Source organism: Ciconia boyciana, chromosome 14, assembly GCF_034638445.1.
Source record: "Ciconia boyciana chromosome 14, ASM3463844v1, whole genome shotgun sequence".
In the NCBI taxonomy this organism is placed as follows: Eukaryota; Metazoa; Chordata; class Aves; order Ciconiiformes; family Ciconiidae; genus Ciconia; species Ciconia boyciana.
The window spans coordinates 16737593-16761090 of NC_132947.1; the positions used below are offsets into that span (position 1 = coordinate 16737593).

Consider the following 23498-nt stretch of genomic DNA (forward strand, 5'->3'; position numbering starts at 1 on the left):
CCTGCCCGCCGGGGTGGCAGGAGGCGGCAGAACCCCGGTGTGGGCAGCACTAGTGGGGGTCTGGGCTGGGTTGGGGTGCACCCTGCAGTGCCATTGCAGTCTGGGGCAGGACCGAGGTACCTTCTCCTCGGCACCATTTTTTTGGTGCAGTAGCCCCAGGTCTGCCCACGTGGCCCAAGTCCTGCTGTGTCCCACAGTGTCCCATGGTGTCCTCTGTGTGGAAGGTCAGAGCTGATGAAGGAAGCCCGTGTGCTGCTCCCCACCCCACTGCGGCTCCGAGCCGACTCGCTTTTTCTTCTCCCCACCCTCTGCTATCCCTCTTCTGTCCCTTCTGGCCTTTAAAACATTTGTCTCTTATCTTTGATAATTGCCTGCAAGGCTTGAACATCTCTGAGGCCTCAGAGCTGTCCTTGCCTTGGAAAAAGCTAAAAAGCTCTTTTCTCCTGTGCCTGGGCACCCGCAGAGGGTGCATGTCCTTCTCTGCAGCAGCCTGGAAAGCTGCTGCACCATGGGGAGCAGGGGGGGTATTTCCGTGCATAGGACAGGGTTCCTCCTCTTCCCGCTCCTCGCTGGAGCTGCGGGTCGTCGCCAGCGGGCAGGCTGCTCCCCGGCTTCCTGCTGCCCTGGCTGCTCGCGCTGCCCCAGCAGAGCTGGCCTCGTCCAGTGGGTCGGTGCCCTGACCAGGCCCGTTAGTGGGATGTTGAACCCCGAGATGGGCAGGGGGGCCATGCTGCATGTGCTCTTGTTATTTAGTCTTATTTGATGACGCTCTGGGGTTTCTTAGGGTCCCGGTCCTGCTTCAGTCTGTTGTCACCGGTGGGGATGTGGCTCACAGCCGCGAAGCCACAGGGATGCCATTGCTCCCCTCTCCTGGACATACCTCCCTGGGGTTGGGAGAGGGTCGGATGGGGAGAAACCAGAGCGAAGCCTGCGCTGCTGTCCTTAGGCATTCAGAAAGCATGAGCCAGGTGTCCCAAAAGCAGGGGAATTTCGTTAAAACCCACAAACATTCTGATAACAGCTCCTCCAGCGCTTGCTTCAGCCTGCACGAACCTCCAAGGTGGGTGCCGAGCTCTTTTTTGGTACTGCAAGGACAGAGCTGAACGGATGGTGACGGGGACAGGTGGTTCAAGTGGGGTGTTTCAGGAAAAGACTGTTTCAGGCATGGACCAGGCGTGCCGTGCCGCGGCCCCTGGCCCCCCCGAATCCTCCCTCCTGCTCGGGCTGTGGAGGGCAGCAGGGGCAGGCACGGGCACGGTGTCCCTGCACAGGGCGACCAGCCGCGCGGTGCCTACGGGTGCCCCTGATGGCTGGAGGTCACAAGTAATGATTAGCCCTCGCTTGGATTTAAAGCGTTCTGAGGATTCATGTTGTGTTTTCTCCAATGCCTGCCACTCACGGGGGGTGGCAGGCCTGAGCGGGCAGCTGGGTGGAGGCTCTGGGCAGGGGAACAGTTGCAGGATGAGGCCCATCCCAAATGCCTACATCCCCCACCAGGGTGGGAGGCAGGGAGAGAGCGTTGCCGTGGCTGCCGTGTGGCCGAGCCCCACGTGCCTCAGTTTCCCCTGCCGGGAGCCAGGCGAGCTCCCAGCCTGCGGAGGGGGCCGCGGTGCGTGCAGGAAGCCCAGCAGCAGGGCGGCGGCGCAGCTCTGCCGCCCTCCCCTCCTCGCCTGGGCTTCCTGCAGCGATGGGCGCACGCTGCCCCGCTCCTGGTGTGCGGGCTCGGGGCGGGAGGGGGACGGACCCCGTGGCGGGGCAGCCCTGGGGGACAGGGCACAGAGAGGAAGGTGCTTTTGCTGCAGCACGAGGCAAAAGGGCTGGCGCTGCAGAAGCGCTTGGCAAGTCTCCTGAGCCCTGCAGCCCCTCGGCCCCGCAGTCCCCTTCCCGAGCGGGGAAAGCCATTGTGCCCCCACGGGCCGGGGAGCCAGCCACGAGCGTGGGTTTGGTGCGGCCCGGGGCCCAGCGCCGTGCTCCCGCTGCTCTGGACAGCCCTTCGCACCAGCCCCGAGCTGTGCTGGCCCTTCTTCAACTGCGGGGCTGCGAGGCGGCGTGGCAGCCCCCTCCTGGGTGGGCTGCCAGTGCAGCGGCCCCAGGGCACCCCGGCCGCACCCCAGCGCTCCCCTCCATGCCTGTGGCAGGCACACGTGTGCTGGAATACGGGGAGGGTTTACGGGAGGGATGTGCCCAGTGCTAGTGGTCATCAAAAGGTCTTTTTTTTTTTTTTTTTAAATGCAAGTTTGGGTGGAGTTTTTCAATGCATTTTCCAGCACTTCCAGGGCAGGGATTGGCTTTGCCAGCCCTTCCCCCCCCCCAAGTTTAATTTCTACCAAATTAATCAGAAACATTTTGATGCTCAAAATCAAAGGCTATATCTGGGATTGAAGGAAACCTTGAATCAGCCTATAGATAGAACTGCTCCATGCAGCAGCCACCTCCCTGTCTTCCTCCAGGTTTGCAAATGCCTCCAAAACGCTGGTTGGCAGCCAGCTTTGCTGGGCTGGTGGGGGGGATAAGACCAGTGCTCCTCCGCGCCCACAGCGTTCTCCGCTGGGATCTAAGGACTTACTGTGATGCTGAACTAAAACCTAAGCCCAGCTTAGCCCTGACCTCTTCTAAGAGTTGAGCCTATGTCCCACCGTGGTCAGAGGGAGCTGGCTCTGCTTCGGTGCCTGAGTCACCAAATTGTGCTTCGGGTGGCAGTGGGGAATGCAAATGGTTGCCTCCTGTGCCGGGTGGGACTGCAAGAATGTGAGGAAACCGTGTCGTGGAGTCAGCAGGGGCGGTGGGATCAAGGGGGGACTCGCCAGCAACCACCACCTTTGCAGGAGCATGGCTCAGTGCTTGTTTGGGGGGGCACCTCTGGGCTCGGTGGGTCCCCAAGCTGCTCCCTTCCCTGGGAGGGATCGCGGTATGGTTTTTTGGTGGGTAAGGAGGTGCAGGATCAGGCCCAGCCCATGAGTTGCATCTCCGTGGGACAACTCGGGCATTAGCTGGGTCCTCGCTGAGCACGGTGGCACTGTGGCAGTTAGGCGTGCTCTTCTGTGGGGTGGTACCGCGGCTGACGTCTTTCTGCTGGCCCAAACCCTGCGCTGAAATGCACACAGAGGTCTCTTGGGCTCTGCTGGGTCTCTGCCATCCCCTCCCTTTTAAAGGGAAAAATGTGCTACGCGAGTCAGCCTGTGCCACCCCGGGGGGTTCATTTGCCTCTCCTTAGAGTGAAAAGTGGGGGAAATCATCCATGGGGCAATTTCCCCCTGCCGCCAGCAACACGTGCCGTCCTCAGCTGCTGCCGGGGCTTCCTGCCAAGAGGACGGAGCCAGGCTCTTCTCAGTGGTGCCCAGGGACAGGACCAGCGGCCATGGGCACAAACTGGAGCACAGGGGGGTCCCTCTGAACATCAGGAAACACTTTTCCACTGTCAGGGTGACGGAGCACTGGCACAGTTGCCCAGGGAAGTGGTGGAGTGTCCATCCTTGGAGACACCCAAAAGCCGCCTGGACACGGCCCTGGGCAGCTGGCTCTGGGTGGCCCTGATGGAGCAGGGGGCTGGACAAGGTGACCTCCGGAGGTGCCTCCAACCTCAACCAGCCGGTGATTCTGTGATTCAGTCCTCGAGCACAGCGTGGTGGCCTCTGGCGTGGGCAGGGTGCAAAGGGTTCAGCAGAGCACAGTGGGGTCCTCGATGGGGTGCAGTGCAGGCACTGATGCCACAGGGACCAAGGCACCAGCAGGACCCTGTTTGAAACCTGTTGCTGTTCAGGGCTCCCCACTGCCGTGTGCACCCTGTGGGTCTCACCGGTGGCAGATTTTGGAGCCAGGGAGAAGACCGTTTCCACAGGCACCTCCGTCCCTGTTAGCAGGCAGCGGGTGCAGTGGGTCCCTTCCAGCCTGGTGCCCTGGGCCCCGAGCGCCTCTGGCTGGGTGCATCATTGCTTCCTGCCAGGGAGGAGGGACGATCCTTTCTGCTCTTGTTTTCCCCAGGCTACCTTATGGAGCCAGCTCAGGGACGTTTCACGGGGTTCAGCACTGATCAGAGAGGGGACACATCCCATCGTCCTTGCCTGCCCCCCCAGACTGGCTGGCTTGCTTCCCCGGGGCACGCAGGTACGGGACAGTGGCAGCTCCTGCTGCCTCTCTCCTGCTTCGGGCAGCGCTCCCCAGGGCCAGGGAGTTCGGCTGAGCCGGGGCGGGGTTGTGCACGACACAATGAATTAGGTCTTTCCCATCACGTGTCACGTCCAATCTGAGGCATGGCTTGGGTCTCGGGGTCTTTGTCTGCCGCCATCTCTCCCTTTCCCCCTCCTTTTCCTGTCTGGGTTTCGTCTCCTCTCGGCTCTGGGCTGACTCTTCCCTCTGCTTTCTGTGTCTCCTCCTCCTCGTTCACGCGGCGGCTCCGGACAAGGAGGTTTTACAGCTGTGGGTGCTGGGAGGTTGGTGACGCCAGCCCTGACCACGGTGGGAGGGGTGCAGAGCAGCCGAGAACCCCAGCCCCACACCTCCGTGGCTGTAACCCCCCAGGGTGAGGGCGAGACGGGCGTTCAAGGCTGGAAATGCCATCGAGGCTGCTGAGGCTGCCCAGGCCGAGACCCCCTTGCGCGTGGGGCTGCCCTAGTGCTGCTCCCGTGGGAGCCGTGGGGGCCCGTGTCTGCGCTGCTGCCCCACTGGGAGCCAGGGAAGCTGTGAGCCCGACCGGTCCCTGGCCTTGCTAAACTTGTGGGGATCGCGCTGCCGAGGCCAGGGTGGCAGGTTAGGGTGCAAACGGGCCGGGCAAGGATTTCGGAAGAGGGGGGCTTGCTGAGAAGCATGGGTTGACTGGTCCTCCCTTGCCGCAGGCTTCTGCGTTTCGCTCGAGCAAGACCCACCCCCTGGCTGTCCCGCTCCAACAGCCCAGCAGTCCCTGTGCAAGGCCGAGCCAGCGCGGCCAGCGCCGGCCTGGCTGAGCCGTGCCCAGCTCTGCAGGGGGCTCGTGGGGAGGGGTGTCAGGGCTGTGACCTGGTCCCTGCCCTGCCAGTTCCCCCAGGACTGATGTTCACGGGTGGGGAGATGGTCGGTGCGCGTCCCAACCCATGGGTGCCGTTTGGAGAACTCACTGGTGAGCGGCTGAGCAGCTGGGGCTGAAGGGGGTTTTCTCCCTCTGCATCCAGCGCGGTCAGGCTCTGCGTGGCCGAACCACGCGGGTGGGTGCCTGCACCCCAATCGTAGGAGTCTGCCAGCAAGTTGCCAGACTTTGCGTGGCTTGTGCTTCTTCCCCTGGGGCTCCTGATGACTTGGCGTGCTCCGGAGTTTTCATCAGCATGTGTCCAAACCGGCGGGGACTACCTGGACACTGCTCCTCCCAGCAGGCTGCCTGCCCCCGGTAAATATTACCTAGCCCCTGCCTGCCTGACCTACAGCCTGCGCGGCCGCAGCCAGCCCTGTCTGCCCCCTCCGGGCTGCCCGGGTGCGGGTGCTGGGCAGCACCCGCTGCCACCTGCGGCTGCTCTGCCAGTGCCCTGCCCATGCTCTGGGGTTTCCCACTGCTCACTGAAGGCAGGATCCGTCCCTCTGCTGTGGCAGCGTCAGCGCTCTGCCTTACGGGCACTTTGTGCTGCTGCGTTACAGGGGTACAAGGCACCTCGGCGGTGTGGTACCTAGCCCCAGAGTTTGCTCTGTGGTGCTGTCCCTCCCAGGGGACAAGGGGGGGACAAGGAGCCGCATGCCCTGTAGGCAGGGATGTGCTGGGTGTCACGCTCTGCACTTCGCTGTGGACAGGGGTGATGAAAGAGCTTCTGTTCAGCTATCACTGCTGGTACATCGCCAAGCTGACTAGTGCAAGTGGGGTGCTTGGGTATGTGTTTTGCAGGCGGTGCAGCGTTTCCTGCCCTAGGACCCATGTAAGAGAGGGGGGGGTGATGCAGGAAAGTGCCAGATTAACTTGGGATGAAGACGTATAGTGGTTCCAGCTCCTTGCTGAGCAGCCGGTGCAGGAGCTGAGCTCTCCTTCCCTGCCGGTGCGTGCACGGGGAAGGATCCTGGCAGGATCGCAGCCTGCGCCGGCTCTCTGGTGCCTGGCCCGGGATGAGTCAGGTGTTTGCAGGCAAGGGGGGCGGATGGGGCTGGCACCAGCGTGGGACCCTCCTGCCCCGCCAAGGGGCTGCGGTGCGGGCACAGAGCTCCCGGCGAGGGGGGAGCCCAGCAGTGGGATGGGAAAGCAGCCCAGTTCCCAGCTCGGCTGCGGCTGCGGTACACATCAATCACTGCGCGGGGGTGTTGGGGTTGGGGAAGAGGCGGCTCTGCAGAAGGCGCTGCCTCGGACGCAGCAGCAGCCTGGCAGCGGCGAGCTGTGCTGGAGGCATGGGGAGCTGGCACCAAGGTAGGGCTGGCCTCGCCATGGAAAAGGCAGCTCTGTGGGATGCTCCGCGGTGCTGCTGGCTGCCTGCGGGACGCTCTGGGCTTTAGCCGGCAGCGGGTGCCCAGCATGGGGAGCACCAGCCTGGGTGGGATGGGGGTTCTGGAGCCTGGCTGGGGCGATGGGGCACTTTTCCAGCTGGGGAACGGTTCGGGCCAGTGCAGATCTCTGCCCCTGCCAGTCCCGCGTGAGGAGGAGCGGTGTGCAGTCTCCAGGAGCTGGGGACACCCTGCGTTTCTGATCCCTGCCCCCCTTCACCATAAACAGGGCAGCTCATATGATTTTTTGGCCTTGCTGCAGAGCAGCACAGGAGAGCTCTCCGGGCTTCCCGCTGTGCTGTGGAGTGGTTTGGGGATTTGCACGTCCCCCGCGCCAGGGGGTGAGGGCTGGGTGACAGCCGGGCTCGGGAGTGCCACGTGTTGCTGGGGCTTCGGGAACCGCTTTCCTTGTTCGCTTTTTATGTTCGCTTATCCTAGAGGATACCCAGGACTCCCCGCCGGGGCTCCTCTCCTGTTCCCAGGGTGGCTGCAAGGCGCTGCCTGGGCTCCCATCCTGCCTGTCCCCTGCCAGCTCAGCCTCTGCCCCGTGGCAGGGGAGCTGGGTGCCACAGCCCTGGTTCTTGGGGGCTGGCAAGTACCTGGGCCCCCTGCCCGGTGTCATGCAGCCACTGCCGCCCCCGCAGGGTGCTCCCTATGCCCAGCTTGCTCCCCATCTTCGTCTGCCTCCACAGCAGCCGTCTGTCCCGCAGCGTGGCGGTGGGCTTTGCTGCCGGGATCAGCCCCACGGGGCCCTCGGCCGCTGCTGAGCAGGGTGGCGGGGAGGAGGGCGCTCGGCTGTTACCCGGCGCTGTGCACCCCCCTTGCGCTGGAGCCCGTGGGGAGCTGTTCAGGCACCGGCGTGGGGCTTTGCAGAGCCTCGTGCCTGCCTGTGCCCCTGCTGCTTCGGAAGGGGAGCGGCACGGCCGGGCAGCGTCCTCGGCAGGGGGTGAGGGGGGAGAGCAGAGCCCAGGAGCAAAGGGGGGTGCTCAGCCGTGACAACCAGCCCGGCAGCAGGGAGCGAGTGGCAGGGGAAGGGGAAAGCAGGCTCTGGCGAAACCCCGCTTGGAGGCGGCAGGGAAGGAAGGGCTCTGGGAGGGGAGCGCTGCGGAGGCTGGAGCCGGGATATGCTGGGGAAGTGCGGGGGCAGAGCGTCTGGGAAAGCCGTGAATCCACGCTCCAGCTTGAAGGGGGGGAAGAGGAAAACACCGAGGGAAGGAGGAGCAGGCAGGGAGATGATGGGCGGGGATTAGAGGCATGACGAGCAGGTCTGCCTCTCGTCCTGCTCGGGCTTTCTTTGCGGTCACCGTTCCCACACGCCTGTTTTGGTAGCCCGGAGCTCCAGCCAGCTCCAGCCATTTCACCTGATGTTTGCACTGGGGAGAATATCCCCCAGCCCATTTTGGGTCCAGCTACGGCAGAAGCGAGCCAGCCCTTGCTGAAAACCGGGGTTGTGCTTGGCATGTGGCACCGGGGACCGTGGGTGCGGAGGAGTCCTTCACCAGCGCCCTGCACAGAGACAGGGTCCGGGGAGATGGCACCCGCTGCCTCCTGCCTCTGCCAGCCTCAGCCCGGGAGCTGCTCTGGCCCTGGCTTCGCTCCCGAGGGAGCGTGCAGGAGCAAGGCTGGGTGCTGGGAAGGGCTGGGACAGCCTGGGTGGGCTGCCTGCCCTGCAGGATTGGGTCCTGTTCCTGCTGTGGGTATTTAGGAACAAATTAAATGATTTAAGGACACGGACCTGTTGGAGCGAGTCCAGAGGAGGGCAACGAAGATGATGCGAGGGCTGGAGCACCTCTCCTATGAAGATGGGCTGAGAGAGCTGGGGTTGTTCGGCCTGGAGAAGAGAAGGCTGCGGGGAGACCTTATAGCAGCCTGCCAGTACTTCAAGGGGGCCTATAGGAAAGATGGAGAGGGACTTTTTACAAGGGCAGGTAGTGACAGGACAAGGGGTAACGGCTTTAAACTGAAAGAGGGGAGATTTAGATTAGATATAAGGAAGAAATGTTTTACAATGAGGGCGGTGAGGCACTGGCACAGGTTGCCCAGAGAAGCTGTGGATGCCCCAGCCCTGGAAGTGTTCAAGGCCAGGCTGGATGGGGCTTTGAGCAACCTGCTCTAGTGGAAGGTGTCCCTGCCCATGGCAGGGGGCTTGGAACTAGAGGATCTTTAATGATTTGGGACATTTATGATTTGGGACAGCATTTTCCACTGGTCTCAATCAAGTTCACTGCAGTTGTGGTCTAAACCTCTTCTAAAGGTTAAATTGTCCCTTCAGCAGCATGCTGGCACCCATGTCCTTTCTCAACCCATGGCCCCCCACATCGGGATCTCCTGGGGGGCTGTCCTGTGGGGTGGGGCAGCAGGAGCTGAGTTTTGCATCCAGAAAGTGCTGTGTGATGGCAAGCCCTCCCCATGACTGGCTTCTTGCTGTCTGAAAGCGTGCTTTCTGCCTTTAAATCAGGGGTAGTTCCTGCTTAAGGCACAGAGATGCTCCCATAATAAACATCATCTGCTTTTGAAGCTCTTGAGTGCTGTAGGAAAGTCCATGGGAAAAAATCTAGCTCCCTGGGGGAGAGAAGGGGCTGGGACAGGTCACACCGGCTGCCTCGCCGTGGGTGCTGCTCAGGTCCCTATGGAGTCCTGCAGGTGCCCCCAGGGTGCTGAGCACCCCAGGCTGGTGGAGGGAGCGGTCAGGGTGCTGGCGGTCGTGCCAGCCTCGGTGGCCTTCTCCCATGGCTGGGCCTGCAGCAGCCCTGGGTGCAGGTGACCAGGCTGCGGTGGAGGGTGGCAGCATCCCACTGCTGGCCCGAGCCTTGGGGCTGGGTGCTGCCGTCCCCAGGGGCTTGGTGCTGCCAGGCTGAGGCTGACCCCCAGTGTCCAGCCAGCCCCGAGCCCCCCAGCCCCGCTGCCCACGCTTCTGCGAGCAGCGCTGGGGCGAGCGGCAGTGCTGCAGGCAGCCCTGGCTCCATGCTCCCAGCCTCTCTGCTCAGCTCTACCGTGGGCAGAGAACCCCAGGCAGCAGCACTGCCCACGTGGACATGGCACCAGTGCCCCACCAGCTGCTGAATGCTCCGTTGTGGCTGTGCCCAGGAGCGTGGCGGTGCCAGCGGCCCCCCCCGCCTGCGCTGCCTATGCTGGGACGGTGCGCATCTGCGGGGCTCAGCTGCAGCAGTGCTGTCTCCCAGGGTTGCTGGCTTCCCTGCCAGCCCCATCTCCCTTGGGGCATCTCCTGGACCCTTTTATCCTGGCAATGGGTTTGCAGCCCCATGCGAGGGACCGGAGCCGTCTCAGCACAGCTGCAAGCCGAGAGACCGAGGGGCTTCCTGCTCCTCCCCGAGCCCATCCTACCCAGGGAGCGTGGAGGGGCTCATTCCTCCCTCCTCCGTGTTCCACACTGCTGGGGCAGGAGCAATGCCACAGGGATGGGCTCAATGGGCCCATTGGGACGGGGCCCATTGGTGCTCTGGTTTCCTCTGCGCCCGTGCTGAGCCTCGTCTCCCTGCCGAGGCGCGGGGAGGGGTGCTGGGGCGCCCGTTGGCACCCGCAGCAGGTGGGGCAGGAGGGAGAGTGGATGGCCGGGCTGGGTCGTGCTGGGACCGGGGAAAGGGGGCAGTGGCTGGGATCCCAACGCAGGGTGGCAGGAGAAGCCAGGCCATGATGGGAGCAGGGAGATGCTCCCTGGGGGCTTGCCAGACCCCTTTGCCAGGGCTCCGCCACCCCGGCACTCCTGTGTCGTGCTCTCACCTGCTTCAGCTGAAAGTTAGGGTCCCCGGATCAGGCTCCTTGCCCATCATCAGAAGGTTTGAACTGGAGCTTAATATGCAAAAGTAGGGCTGGCTGGGAGAGGTGGGATGAATTCCCAGCCTGCCACCCTTAAACAATCCCCATCATTTCCTCAGGGATCGGTGCTTCCCAGTACAGGGAAAAAATAGTTTGGAAGAAAGTTTAGAAACCTCAAGTGACAAAACTCAGCATGTTTTTGGCCCAAAGTGATGGCTGTCATTTTAGAGATTTCATGTCAATTCAAAATTTCACACGCTGAGATCCAAACGGAAGCGGTTGGGAATGATCCACGCAGGGATTGGAGCTGGGAGCGTGCAACTGCTTGAATTTGCAGTGGAAAAACAGCAGCCCTGTTTCCTCTGCGGAAAAAATAAACCACTGGTGACCTTTGAAATCTTCTCGTGCCCTTGGCTGAGCACTGGGGTCTGCTAGGAGAGGCTGAGCTGATGTTTCTCAGGGGCTGGGGGCAGGTTGTCCTGCCTGCTCCGGCCAGGAGAGCGTGGCCCTGGGGCGGGGGGGTGAGATCCTGGCTCTTTTGGTGTGAACCAAGTCCCTCTGCGGTGACTGCACAGCGCTTGTACAGCCAGCACGGCCAGCAGCAGCGTTGCTGCCTGCCGGGCCGCGGGAGAGGGCTGCTCCCAGCAGGCTGAGCCTGGCTGCAGGAGGCACAGGCTGCCTCGCTCTGTCTTCTCTGCCCGTCCCTTCTCTTGCGTCCTGTCTGTCCCCTCCCACCCCTGGGAGCCAGTTTTAGCAGTTTTTCTGGGTAAGGTTTCACATCTCCCCATTGTGCTGAGGACACCTGAAAGGCAGAGGTGGGACATGAGCTGTGGTGTGGGATGTGTTTTCTTTGTAAAAGAAAATCAGCAGCTTTGTGGATGGCACCAAGCTGAGCGGAGCAGTCGATTCACCAGAGGGAAGGGATGCCGTCCAGAGGGACCTCGGCAGGCTGGAGGAGTGGGCTCATGTGAACCTCATGAAGTTCAGCAAGGGCGAGTGCAGGGTCCCGCACCTGGCTTGGGGCAATCCCCAGCACCAGCACAGACTGGGGGACAGATGGGTTGAGAGCAGCCCTGTGGAGAAGGACTCGGGGACACTGGTGGGTGACAAATTGGATATGAGCCGGCAATGTGCTCTTGCAGCCCAGAAAGTCAAGCGTATCCTGGGCTGCATTACAAGAACCATGGCCAGCAGGTCGAGGGAGGGGATTCTCCCCCTCTGCTCCACCCGTGTGAGGCCCCACCAGGAGCACTGCGTCCAGCTCTGGGGTCCCCAGCGCACGACAGGCATGGACCGGTTGGAGCGGGTCCAGAGGAGGCCACGGAAATGGTCAGAGGGCTGGAGCACCTCTCCTGTGAAGAAAGGCTGAGAGAGTTGGAATTTTTCAGCCTGGAGAAGAGAAGGCCCCAGGGACCCTTCTTGCAGCCTTTCAATACTTAAAGGGGCTTATAAGAAAGACGGAGAAAGACTTTCTACCAGGGCCAGTAGTGACAGGACAAGGGGCAGTGGTTCTAAACTGAAAGAGGGTAGGGTCAGATTGGACATAAGAAGAAATGTTTCACAATGAGGGTGGTGAGACAGTGGCCCAGGTTACCCAGAGAAGCTGTGGATGCCCCATCCCTGGAAGTGTTCAAGGTCAGGTTGGACGGGGCTCTGAGTAACCTGATCTAGTTGAAGATGTCCCTGCCCACGGCAGGGGGGTTGGACTAGATGGTCTTTGAAGGTCCCTTCCAACCCAAACCATTCTGTGATTCTAAAAGTGGTCTTTCCCTGCCTGCCTTAGATCATGAACCTGACTGGGGCCTTGCTCTCCCATACCTGCTAGAACAGCATTTAGGTAGTTGGGACTTAAAGGAGGTGATGGTGGTGGGACGTCATGTCACCAAGCAACTCCTCCAGCCCCAGGGTGGCCGGGTCCATGGTCTGGAGCTGCACTGGGACCTCATCCCTGCGTTAGTGCTGCCAGGGCTGGGGCAAAGGCTGGGGTCTGGCAGCTCAGGGAGAAGCCAGCTCCCTGCCCGTGCCACGTGGGCTGTCATTCCAGAAACAGGGATCAGAAGTATCCTGTATGGGCTTCCACACTCCAAAAAAGTGCAGTTTTTCTGGTGTTGCAGGCATTACTCAGGGCTGCTCATGTGGCTGCTCTGTGGGCAAGGTGGGTGATGCAACCACAGGCAGATGCTGCCCACTGAGCCAGCTTGTCCAGCCGCAGCCGCAGCCGCAGCCGCAGCCCTCAGGCACGCTGGTGACGCGATCCGAGCTGGTCCTGCGTGGCTGGACGCAGCCCAGGGAGCCCAGCGATGGGGAGCTGGTGGGGGCCTGAGCAGCCCGAGTGGTGGATGGGTGACAGTCACAAAGGGTGCTGGATGACCTGTGCGTGCGTGGACCGTCCCAGGAGCCCTCGCCAGCCCCACGCTGCATTTGCATAAAGGTTTCCAAAACGTAAAGGTTGCAAAAACATGTTACTGAGCACCCCAGCATGGAAAGTGCCTTCCCCTCCCCTGTTCCTGGCCCCGAGTTTGTTTTTGCATCTTGCACGGGACAGGCAGCTGGAGCTGGAGGCAGGTTTTGTCCCGCCGCCATGCAGGGTCCGGCCACGCCGGCCGTGGGAACCCAGCGTGCTACTGCTGCTGGCAAGTCCAGAGGGGAAAAAACCAGCCATCCCGGATGCAATATGTGGAGTTGTCCATGTTTGTTTGCAATTTGCTGTGTCAGTGCAGCCTTTAACCTGACTCACAGCCTGGTTTTTCCTCTCAGAATAAACGCTTCCACTCATAAAAAAGACTAGTGAAGGTACTGAAGGCCTGAGGGCTGAGGGGAGCAGGGGGTTATGGCCAGCCCTGCTCTCTGCTGTGAGTGCAGGGATGGGGCGTGAGCCCTGTGCCCTGACCGCAGTGGGTCCCCGCCACCGGCGTCCCTCCCCACACCGCTGGCTCTTCTCCTCCGGCTCAACTGCGTATGAAATCCTGACATCCTGTGCTGCTGCCGCCAGCCCTTTGCAAAGCCACCTCCTGGCGCAGACGGGGAGCCGGGTGTCTGGCAGCGGCTCTGTGCTGCAGGCAGCGGGGCAGAGATGGGCAGGTCCCACGCCTGCCCATGCGGCCAGGGCATGCCGGGCTGCTGGCTGCCCAGCTGGCATCCTCCGTCCCCGTGCGCCCAGGTGACACCTCCTGTCTCTCCTTGTGGGTGGCGGTGGCAGAGCAGGGTGACCAGTGGCCATGACGACGGAGACAGGCCCCGGGTCGGAGGTGAAGAACGCGCAGGAGGAGGCTCCACAGCAGCAGCTGGAGGCGGCCGCACACGGCCCCAGCGCCGCAGCCGCCAACCCCGCCGGCCGGGACACTGAGGCCAATGAGAAGCCCGGGGCACAGTCCGATGCCCGGAGTACGGAGCTGGTGAGTGGGTAACGGCCGGGTGCCGTGAGACGCGGCAGAGAGGAAGGCGCAGCAGAAGAAGGGGACGTGCCGCCGCTCTCTGCTGCCCATCGCCGTGTCTTCGCTGCAGCGCAGGGGCTGCAGGGAGCCCGGTGAGGTGGGCACCTCTCCTGTGCTGTCGGCCTGGGGGAGCATCCCGGAGGGGAGCCCCCTACAACCAGGGCAGTGGATGGGCTCTGCTGGCTGCCTCCCAGCTGGCTGCACGGGTCCTTGCAGGCAGGACGGGCAGAAGGAGCAGTACAGCAGCCCAAAGTGCTGGCGATGCTGGGAATGGCTCTGCTGCAGCTGCCAGCCAGGATGCGGGGAGGAAGCGGGTGGCCCCATGTCCCAGGACTGAGCCGCCCCTGGCAAGGCTGGAAGCAGCGGCTGCGCCTGTGTCAGCCTTGGAGCTGCCGGGGAGCTGTGCCGCTGCCAGCAGGCAGATGCTGCCCTGGCCCGGCCTCCTGCACCAGGCAGTTGGGCAGGGAGGTTTTGGGTGCTGAACTGGCCCCCGGCTCATGGGTGTCCATTTCCCAGGGACCCTGGTTGTGCCGGTGGCGGGGGGGGAACTGGTGGCGTGGCGGGGGGGAACTGGACTTGGCTGTGGACTCCCAAGAGGTCATCAGCCTCCACCCCTCAGCTGCCCTCTTCTGCCTGCTGTTGGAGGGCTTTCCCCATCTGTCTGTCTGTCCATCCTGGCAGTGGCGCTGGGTAACCCTGTGCATCTCCCCACTCCAGGGCACAGAGATGGAGGAGAAGGACTACAGTGAGACGGATGGGCTCTCTGACAAAACAACCCCCAGCAAGACCCAGAAGTCACCCCAGAAAACTACCAAGAAAGTGAAGAGTGCCCTCTGCAGAGTGACCCTGCTTGATGCCTCCGAGTACGAATGCGAGGTGGAGGTGAGTCCCAGCTTCAGGGGGCTGCGCTGGCACCAAGGAGGGGACACACCTCAGCCCGGGGACCCTGCCCAGCCCAGCGAGTCCCTGATGTCAGGGCTCTTCCAAGGACAGCTTTGTAGTACCTCTCTCCTAGGGAAAAAGATCGACAGAAATAGCCATTTAAGTTGAAACTTCAAAACAAGGAAAAAATCTGGAAAGACAGACCCTAGCAGGGAATTTCAGCCCAGTGAATCCAAATTTGGCAGCTACTCACAATAGAAAACAGTGTCTAAAAAGCAGAAGCTTGATAGATGGGGGATAGAGCTCTGCCTGACAATATGTGCACAACACATCCATGTGCCAGCCTGTCTGCCGACACCTCAAGAGCGCAGCGTGTTGGCTGTCCCGTGTGCTAAGGCGAAGGATGTGTGTGCACGTGTTGGTGCGAAGAGGCTGACGTGCGTGGACCCTCACGGCTGCCCCGGCGGGTTTACGTCCATCCTCTCTGTGTTCATCTTCTCATCCCTTTCTGTCCCTCCCCATAAAGCTGGCAGAACGGGGACCGCGTGGGGAGCTGTGTCAGAGCCTGGCAGCGCCGTGCGTGTGTGCGTGCGTGCGTACGTAAGGGTGATACATGTGCACATCCCTGTGGCTGCATCCTCGTGCGTGCAGGCAGGGCGGTGTGCCCGGGCAGGCGGTCCAGCACCCTGCTCTGGGTGCATGGGCCACCCGCTATTTGTGCCGCGTCGCAAGCATGTGGCGTGGGCATGCACGAGTGCACGTGGGTGTGCGCCGGGGAGCGCGTTTCCCTGGTAGAGGCTGTCACTGCAGGGGGGGACAGAGGGGACTGGCGCTTGCCAGTGGCTGCCTTGGCACTGGGAGATGCTGCAGGGCTGCTCCAGCCGCTGTCAGCACGGGGACCTCTCCCTTCTAGGACAGGCTGGGGGACACCCAGGATTAAACTGGGAGTTGAGGCTGGTTTTTGTGGAAGGGTCCTGTGGCCCTGCCGCAGGGGCAAAGGCAGCTGGGAGGAGAAGTACTTGCCGGGAGTGCTTCTTTCTGTCCCCTGTCCCCCGTGCTCGCTGCCGTCTCCTGCCTGCAGGTCGGGGAAGGCAGCGCTGCTCTGACCTGCGGCATCCTCCTGATGGGAGGGACATTTTTAAGGACTGCCAACTTTGCTTAAAAACGCAAAAGCTGAGGTTGTTCAGGAGCAGAAATCCCGGAGCCTTTGCCAGGGAGACCTTTGCACTTGCTGCTGGCGAGCGGGCAGATGGGTTTTTGTTAGCAGCAGCTCGGAGCTGGCTGCGCAGAGCGGACCTGCATCTGTATGCAGGTCCTGCCTCCCTCGGGTCTTGGCTGCACAGGACTGATAAATGTAAGGAGCATGGCTGCCTGCTCGCCGTGGCTGCCTGGGACAAGTGATCACCCTGAGGCAGCCGGCGGTGGGGGGGCCTGGCCCCCTGCCCGTGGCACAGGCAGGAAGGCCTTTGATCTCCGCGCTCCAGCAGCCCTGGCTGTCGCTTTAGCGGTAAAATTTGTCACAAAGCTGTGGAAAGATGGGTTGTCATGAAGATGAAAGCCCTCACGAAGAAGAAAAGGAGCAGAGCACCCCAGGGACTGCGGGGGGGCTCACGGGGCACAGGAGCGGCTTGCGCGAGCTCCGACGGGGTCGTCCTTCGTCTGGCTCTCCCCGTAGCCTTGGCCAAGCAAAACCAGCATGCAAGCAGAAACCCGGGTTGCAGGCTCGCTGGCAGCTTCATGAGCAGAGCAATGCCCCTTGCCGGGCGTGGGTAAGGACGAGCTCTCTGCTGTTGTGCAGAGGATGGGGTCAACTTTTAGAGAGCTGCTCTTAAAAAGCCACCTGGGGCATAGGGAGAGAGGGTTTAGCATAGAAAGGCTAGTGCTGCATTTCTTCTTTCTTTCTCGCGGGCCTCATGGGAATAGTTGTGCCTTGCCTGCATGCTTAATTAAGGCTTAGTTCAGTAAAAATCAAAAAGGGGAGTCAAACCGTTCAGTGTGACACCCCGGCACGTGCCACGGGTGAGCCCCTGCCTTCAAAACCCAGGTCAGCAGGAGGGAGGAGACCCAGGAAGGGCGACTGCAACCGCTGGAAAAGCTTTGCAGGGCAGCAGGAGCCCAGGGCTGCAGCGGGGGGCAGCGAGCCGCTGGGGCTGCGCCGCTTGGTGCCCTGGGCTGCCGTCCCTGGGGCGCGTGGTGAAGGTGCTCCGGTAAATGGATGCCTTGGAGAGGGGAGATGGGAGCTGCCAGGCTGGAAGGCTGTAAACAGGGGAGGAACACACATGGGAACGGTTCTTCTTCCATCTCCACGAGTGAGCCTGGGCCTCACTGCCACCGGTAATGAAGGGAAATTCAGTGGAACTCAAAGAACCAGATAAGGAGGGTGCCCTCCATCCCCATGCGTGGCTTGGGCTCTTTGTGGCTCTCGTTTGTCACGCTGTGCTTCGGCACCCAGCCGCCACCACCACCAGCGGGGAGGGCGTTGGGAATGAGCTTGTCCCATGGGCAGCACCGGCTGCGAGCTCTGGGGCGCATTTGTCCCAGCTTGCTGGTCTGGAGCGGAGGTGCCTGGGCTGTCTGGACCCCTCTCTGGTTTGGCATCACCGTCTCCTGGTGTGGTGGGGGATGAGCCGGGTGGGCACCGGGTCCCCCTGGCCCTGCTGCCTGCACTGCAGTGGCGGGGCTCGACCGTGCCCTGTGCCGGCAGCCCTGGGACCGCCTGGGTGTCTCTCAAAGGCAGCCCGGCACCTTTTGGTGGTCGCCTGGAGGGCCAGAGCTGCCCTGACCCTCCAGTGCTCCCTGCCTGCACCCAGCAGGTGCTGCCTGCACCTGCCCGGTCTCCAGGAGCACAAGGGGGCCAGCTCACCATCAGCCTCTCCATGTCTCTGACAGAAGCACGCCCGAGGCCAGGTCCTCTTCGACATGGTGTGCGAGCACCTCAACCTCCTGGAGAAGGATTATTTCGGCCTCACCTTCTGTGACTCAGACAGCCAGAAGGTGAGCACGGGGGGTCCCTCTGCGGCCGCCCCCTCTGTGCTGGGGGTCCCCCTGACCTGCTGTCTCCTCGTTGCAGAACTGGCTGGACCCTTCCAAGGAGATCAAGAAGCAGATCCGCAGTAAGTGCCCGGGGAGGGTCCATCCTCCCCAGCCCTGGGGCATCCCGCGGGGCTCCCGGATGGCTCAGCTGTGGCTGTCCTCTGGCGGGTCCGCTCCCCACTTGCCCTGGAGGGGACCTTTGGTAGCTGGCCTGGGGACAGGGATGCTGTTGCTCGTTCAGCTGCCTATTACCCACCTCTCCTCTTACTCATGACAGGCGTGGGGGGCAAAGGACCCTGTCTATGCCACCAGAGAGCTGGCTGAGACCTGGTCCCTCTCTGGGCGCCATCCCCACCTGCCCTGAGCAGGGAGGACAGGGATGGGGAGAGAGTGGGGGCTTGCTGGGACAGGCCCATGATGTTGCCTTGCTGGGCGGCAGAAGGGCTGTTGCCCAAGGTGCCACCTTCTGGGACATGTGAGGCTTTTGCTGTGACATTGGTAGTCACGCTGCGCTGATGGCTCCTGAAGCTGTGATGCTTTTCTCTCCCCATCTGTTTGGGGAGGATTACCTGAGTCATGCTGGTGTCCCGATGGCTGTTCTCCCAGCAGCTTCTGGAGCCCCCTTGTCCCTGCCCTGTGCCGGGCTTGAGGGGACTCGTGGGACCGTTAGTGGGTGCCTAGATGCTCCTGCACGCCTGCCTGCAGCCAGCGTTGGTGCTGCCCCTACTGCTCTCTCCCCTCCCTAGGCGGGCCCTGGAACTTCGCCTTCACCGTGAAGTTTTACCCTCCAGACCCTGCCCAGCTCACGGAGGACATCACAAGGTGAGGACCACCCCTCCGTGGGCACAGCTGCCGGGGCAGCTCCCAGGGGACCGGCTGGGAGCATGTGGAGGGGCAGGGCTCAGGCAGGATGTGGGCAGCTGGGGGACGTCTGGGGGCTCGCTGCCCTTCTGCTGCGTGTGGCAGGTCTAAGTCATGCAGAGTGGGGCCAGGAAGGTGGCCGTGGGAGGTGGCAGTCCCCGCGGAGAGCAGTGCAAGGTGGGGTGCACGCTGCCGCTTCCCGGGGAGCCCCAGCCTGCTCAGGGGGCACGCGCCTCCGCCCTGCTCTCACCCTCTGCCCCCTCCTGCAGATACTACCTGTGCCTGCAGCTCCGTGCAGACATCATCACGGGGCGCCTGCCCTGCTCCTTTGTCACGCATGCCCTGCTGGGGTCCTACGCTGTGCAGGCCGAGCTGGGCGACTATGATGCCGAGGAGCACGTGGGCAACTACGTCAGCGAGCTCCGCTTTGCCCCCAACCAGACGCGGGAGCTGGAGGAGCGCATCATGGAGTTACACAAGACCTACCGGTGAGCCCCAGGAGAGGACGGGCTGGTGGCGAGGAAGGCACCAGGCAGCTGGCCCACGCCTGGTGGGGCGCCTGGCCACATGTCCACCTCTCTGTCTCCCTGCAGGGGAATGACCCCTGGGGAAGCGGAGATCCACTTCCTGGAGAACGCCAAGAAGCTCTCCATGTATGGGGTGGACCTGCACCACGCCAAGGTATGGGGCCATGGGGCTGCCAGAGCCATGGCAGTGCCACTCCGTCCTGCCCTGCTGCCTGCACACCCCTCCCTGCCCAGCCCCTTCCTCCCACAATGAAGGTTCAACAAGGACACGGTCCTGGGCAGCCAGCTCTGGGTGGCCCTGCATTGGACCAGAGGACCTCCAGAGATCCAACCTCAACCAGTGTTTGACTCAGTGACCTCTCTGCCAGCCGGTCCCCCGTAGCAGAGCACCGAGCAGGAGGGAGTGTGGCACTGCTGGCCAGACTGGTTCTTACTGGGCAGCTGAGCAGTCCCCTCCTGTCCCTCTTGCCTCCTCCAGGACTCAGAGGGCATCGACATCATGCTGGGCGTCTGCGCCAACGGCCTCCTCATCTACAGGGACCGGCTGAGGATCAACCGCTTCGCCTGGCCCAAGATCCTCAAAATTTCCTACAAGAGGAGCAACTTCTACATCAAGATCCGCCCTGGTGAGGTGGGTGCCACGCGCCAGTGCGGCCTCGGGGCATGGCAGCGTGCCTGCTCTGCTGGACTGGGGCTGCCTGCCAGGGAGGTCCTCGCCTGGCCCCAGCCTCCGCCCCAAGGGTCCCAAGTTAATGACCACGCCGCCCAAGAGAGCACATCTCCTGTGGCATATGGAGGCTTTCAGCAAGTGCTTTCTTGTTCGTGCTCTCATTTTCTCACTGGCAAAGTGACGTCAGCAGGCTGAGGGCACCCCAGGCTCCTTTCCCCACCAGCCAGACGCCGTGAACCCGCTGGTGTAGGGAGGTCACCCAGGAAGGGGCGTTGAGGGCCATTTTTGATATGTCTTCCGTGCTTCACAAAAACACATCAGGAGGCTTTTTCGTTCGTTTTCCGACTTTATTTTCACTCTTTTCACTTTTATGTGCACTGATGGGAGAATGCATTTCCACCCCAGTTTTCCAGCAGGCAGGAGGGCAAGGACAGTGCATCTAAAATGGAGAGTGATGCCCTCTCGCCAAAACGAGCCGTAAAAGGTTTTTGTTTCTTGAGGGAATTTATCTTGCACTGAAAAGCCATTTACAGTTGAGGAAAGCGCTTAGGCCAAAAGTGTGGGGGCATGATCCCACCACCCAGTGGGGCTTTGCATGGACCTTTCCAGCACTGCTTTGAAGAAGACTTTTTATTTCATGGTCACGGCTCCTGCCAGGGGAACCTGAGGGCCTTGGCAAGGCAGGTCCCATCATGTCCTCTAGAGCAGGATCTGCCTGTAACGGCGTGTTTCTGTCTCCCCCAAGTACGAACAGTTTGAGAGCACCATTGGCTTCAAGCTGCCCAACCACCGCTCCGCCAAGCGTCTCTGGAAGGTCTGCATAGAGCATCACACCTTCTTCAGGTGAGGAGACCTTCTCCAGACCTTCTCCAGGCCTCCCTTCTCAGAGGCAGACATGCTCCTGCCTCTTCCACAGAGGGTACACGTGGGGTGCAGCACTGGGGGACATGGCTGGGGCTCGCTGACGGCACTCCACCTCTCTCACCCCTAGGCTGGTGTCCCCGGAGCCACCCCCCAAGGGCTTCCTGGTGATGGGCTCCAAGTTTCGCTACAGCGGGCGGACGCAGGCGCAGACACGGCAGGCCAGTGCCCTCATCGACCGCCCGGCTCCCTTCTTCGAGCGCTCCTCCAGCAAACGGTACACCATGTCTCGCAGCCTTGACGGAGGTATGCCCCAAATTGGGGAGGGGGAGGGAGATTGGTCCGCTGGCGGGAGCGAGGGGGATGCTGTTCGGCTCGTCTCTGCGAGCTGTTCAGCTCATTTGGCAGGGTTACAGCAGCCATCAGGCTTCCTTCTGGAGGCTGTCCCCAACCGCATCCCCATGGCAGAGGGTCTGTCCCCACCCCAAGTGATAGCTCAGACTGCGCACGAGCAGGGGAACATGGCGGGGCTGGGGTCGGGCAGCTTGGGGACGGGCCCCCCCCGGCTCCCTGTGCCCTGAGACCCCTGGGGCCACCAGGAAGCTCTGGGACCCCTGGGACCAGCCATCCCTGCTGCAGGGCATTCGGGGCTCCTCGGCCCCCAGGTCTGAGCTCGCAGGGTGGGGGGCAGGGGATGAGGGGCTGGGGTCGGGGTTGAGGGTGGCAGGGCTGGGGTGACCCGGGCTCTCCCCCACGGGCAGAGTTCTCGCGCCCAGCCTCCGTCAGCGAGAACCACAATGCCGGGGCGGAGGGCGAGAAGCGGGATGAGGACGGTGAGTTTGGCAGCAGGAGACGGTCCGAGACGGAGGACGAGGAGGTGACCACCCCAACGAAAATCAAGGAGCTGAAGGTACAGACGAGGCGGGCAGAGGAAGGCGGAGGTGGAGGGGTAGGCTGGCTCACACCTGGAGAGGGCAGGCAGGGGACCGGGCACGGGCAGCAGGGCTGGGCTGCAGGCAGGAAGGGTCATGTCAGGGCACGGTCCCCTGCAGCCCTTTCTCTGCCAGCTGTGCCCCAGGCTGGTGGGACCCCGGGACACGGCTCTTGGCCTCACCAGTGGAAATGGGGCTGTCACAAGGGCTCGGCTCAACTCTGATTCCCCAGTGCCGTCCAGGTGGTCTCAAGGCTCATCCCCAGGCAGGGCTGGACCTGGGAGCAGCCCCGCTCTGGGACAGGGGTGGGGATGGGGACAGGCCAGGCACACCGGTGCTCACTCGTGCCCACCACTGCCCAGGCACAGCCCACCCACTCCCTGCCCTGGTCCCCGGGCTGGCCCAGGGACACCCCAGCCCATTTCAGCCCCGTGCTGTGAGGGAGGGGGGTCCGGTCCTTCTGCGCCCTACCAGCCCATCAATTTAACTGTGATGTTTGTGACAAGTTCCCTCGACTGACCCTGCTGGTTACTTTTAACCCTCTCTTTGCTGCCAGCCGGAGCACGAAACAACCCCCAGGCACAAGCAGGAGGTATTCTCTCTCTGGAGTATCTTAGTCCTCATCGGTGCATCATATTGTCCATCCTTTCCAAAGCAACACTGTGTGTCACCCTATTTACTGGAATACAAGATGCACCAGGGCGGGGGGTTTGATGCTAGAGAAGCCGATGAGCAGACAGCTGGGGATCTGCCCCAGTGCACACACGGCATCTTCTATCCCACTAAGTAAGGTAGTCCTAATCGTACGTGTGAGCGAGAGCCCTCCCAAGGCGCAACGGCCAGGCCCCCGCGCCGAGTCCTTGGCCCATTGGGAAGACCTGGCTTCTGCTCGTGTTACTGACTCCACCATGTCCTCGCCTCGTGTCTCCTCTCTGTCCAGCCCTGCAGCCCTAGCTCTCCTGTGGAGGCTGGTCCCATCGCTCCCGCTGGTACCCTGACCCACACTCTGCTTTTGCCTGACCCGAACTGCCTCCGTCACCTGCCCTGCCTGGCGGCTCTGCTCTCCTGCAGCCCCCGGCTCCCACAGCGTGGCTCCCCTCTGCGGAGAGCCGGGCTGAGCTCCTCGCGGCGCCGCGGCTGCCGTCCTGCCCTGCTGCGGGCAAATGAGTCTCTGAGCCGCCTTCAGCGCCCGCTCGACTGCCTGTGCGGGCAGGCGCTGCCACCCACCCCCTGTGCCAGAGGGCAGCTGCCTGCGCCTGCCCGGCCTGCGAGCAGGCTGTTGCAGGGAAGAGGGAGGCTGAGCCCTCCCCTGCACAAACTCCTGCATCCGCAGAGCCCCCCCGTCAGGAACGATTCATCCCAGCCTAAAATCCACGGCTGCTCCCCGGGGGTTTCTCCTCCGCTCGCAGTGGGACGTAGATCCTCACTGGAGCTGTCGAGGGGGGCAAACGCAGCCAGGCGATGGGGTTTGCTGCGCTGGCACCACCCAGCCCTCACCGTCCCGCTCGGCACCACAGGGCAGACTCTGCCGGGGCGGTGGGCACCGGTTCCGGTCCCTCCCCTGCCCGCCTCATTGCTTACCCCACTGCATGTGCATGTGCTGCTCCCCTGGCCCCGGCGCACCCCGAGCCCAGAGGTGGGCAAACCATGAAGCGGTTCTCCACGGCTCAGACACGCAGGTCCACGGGGGGAGTTTCTTCATGAGTTGCGCTGAGCCTTCAGGATCTGGAAAATTTGGTAGGGTTTTTCATGGGACTCTCTTGGGTCTCTGGGCTGTGGCTGAGGAGAAATACCAGGGAGGTATTTTAGGTGACTCCTTTCGAACCTCAAAAGAGGTTTGAGTTTGAGTTTGAGTTTGAGTTTGAAGCAGAAGCCAGGGTCCTTGCTCTTGCTGGTTCTTGCTCTGAGCCAGTTTGCCCACCTCTGCGGCAGGACGAGGGGAGCCACCCTGGCGCCTGTACCGTCACAAAACGATGCTCTAACGCCTGAACCCCACCTTGCACTTGAGCGCTCTGAGCTGTCCCGTCTCCGCAGCAGGCCAGACACCACCCCACCCCCGGCTGCCTTGGGCCCAGGCCGGTCCATGGTGATCCAG

General features: G+C 62.4%; 1 protein-coding gene across 8 annotated transcripts in view; it reads left to right on the forward strand.

The window, feature by feature from the left end:
• EPB41L1 (erythrocyte membrane protein band 4.1 like 1) overlaps window positions 1-23498 on the forward strand; it is a 72319-nt gene that overhangs the window by 27044 nt on the left and 21777 nt on the right. For 5 of the 8 annotated variants that reach the window (XM_072878753.1, XM_072878746.1, XM_072878750.1 and 2 more), the window contains 11 exons: window positions 13403-13598; window positions 14355-14519; window positions 17409-17513; window positions 17590-17632; window positions 18299-18374; window positions 18683-18901; window positions 19007-19094; window positions 19419-19571; window positions 20356-20453; window positions 20602-20777; window positions 21233-21381. In XM_072878753.1, coding sequence (XP_072734854.1) covers window positions 13422-13598; window positions 14355-14519; window positions 17409-17513; window positions 17590-17632; window positions 18299-18374; window positions 18683-18901; window positions 19007-19094; window positions 19419-19571; window positions 20356-20453; window positions 20602-20777; window positions 21233-21381 — 1449 coding nt within the window. In that variant the 5' untranslated portion in view covers window positions 13403-13421. Of the gene's footprint in view, window positions 1-6334; window positions 6353-13402; window positions 13599-14354; window positions 14520-17408; window positions 17514-17589; window positions 17633-18298; window positions 18375-18682; window positions 18902-19006; window positions 19095-19418; window positions 19572-20355; window positions 20454-20601; window positions 20778-21232; window positions 21382-23498 lie in introns of those variants that run through there. The other 3 variants (XM_072878749.1, XM_072878747.1, XM_072878752.1) reach the window with 3 other exon arrangements.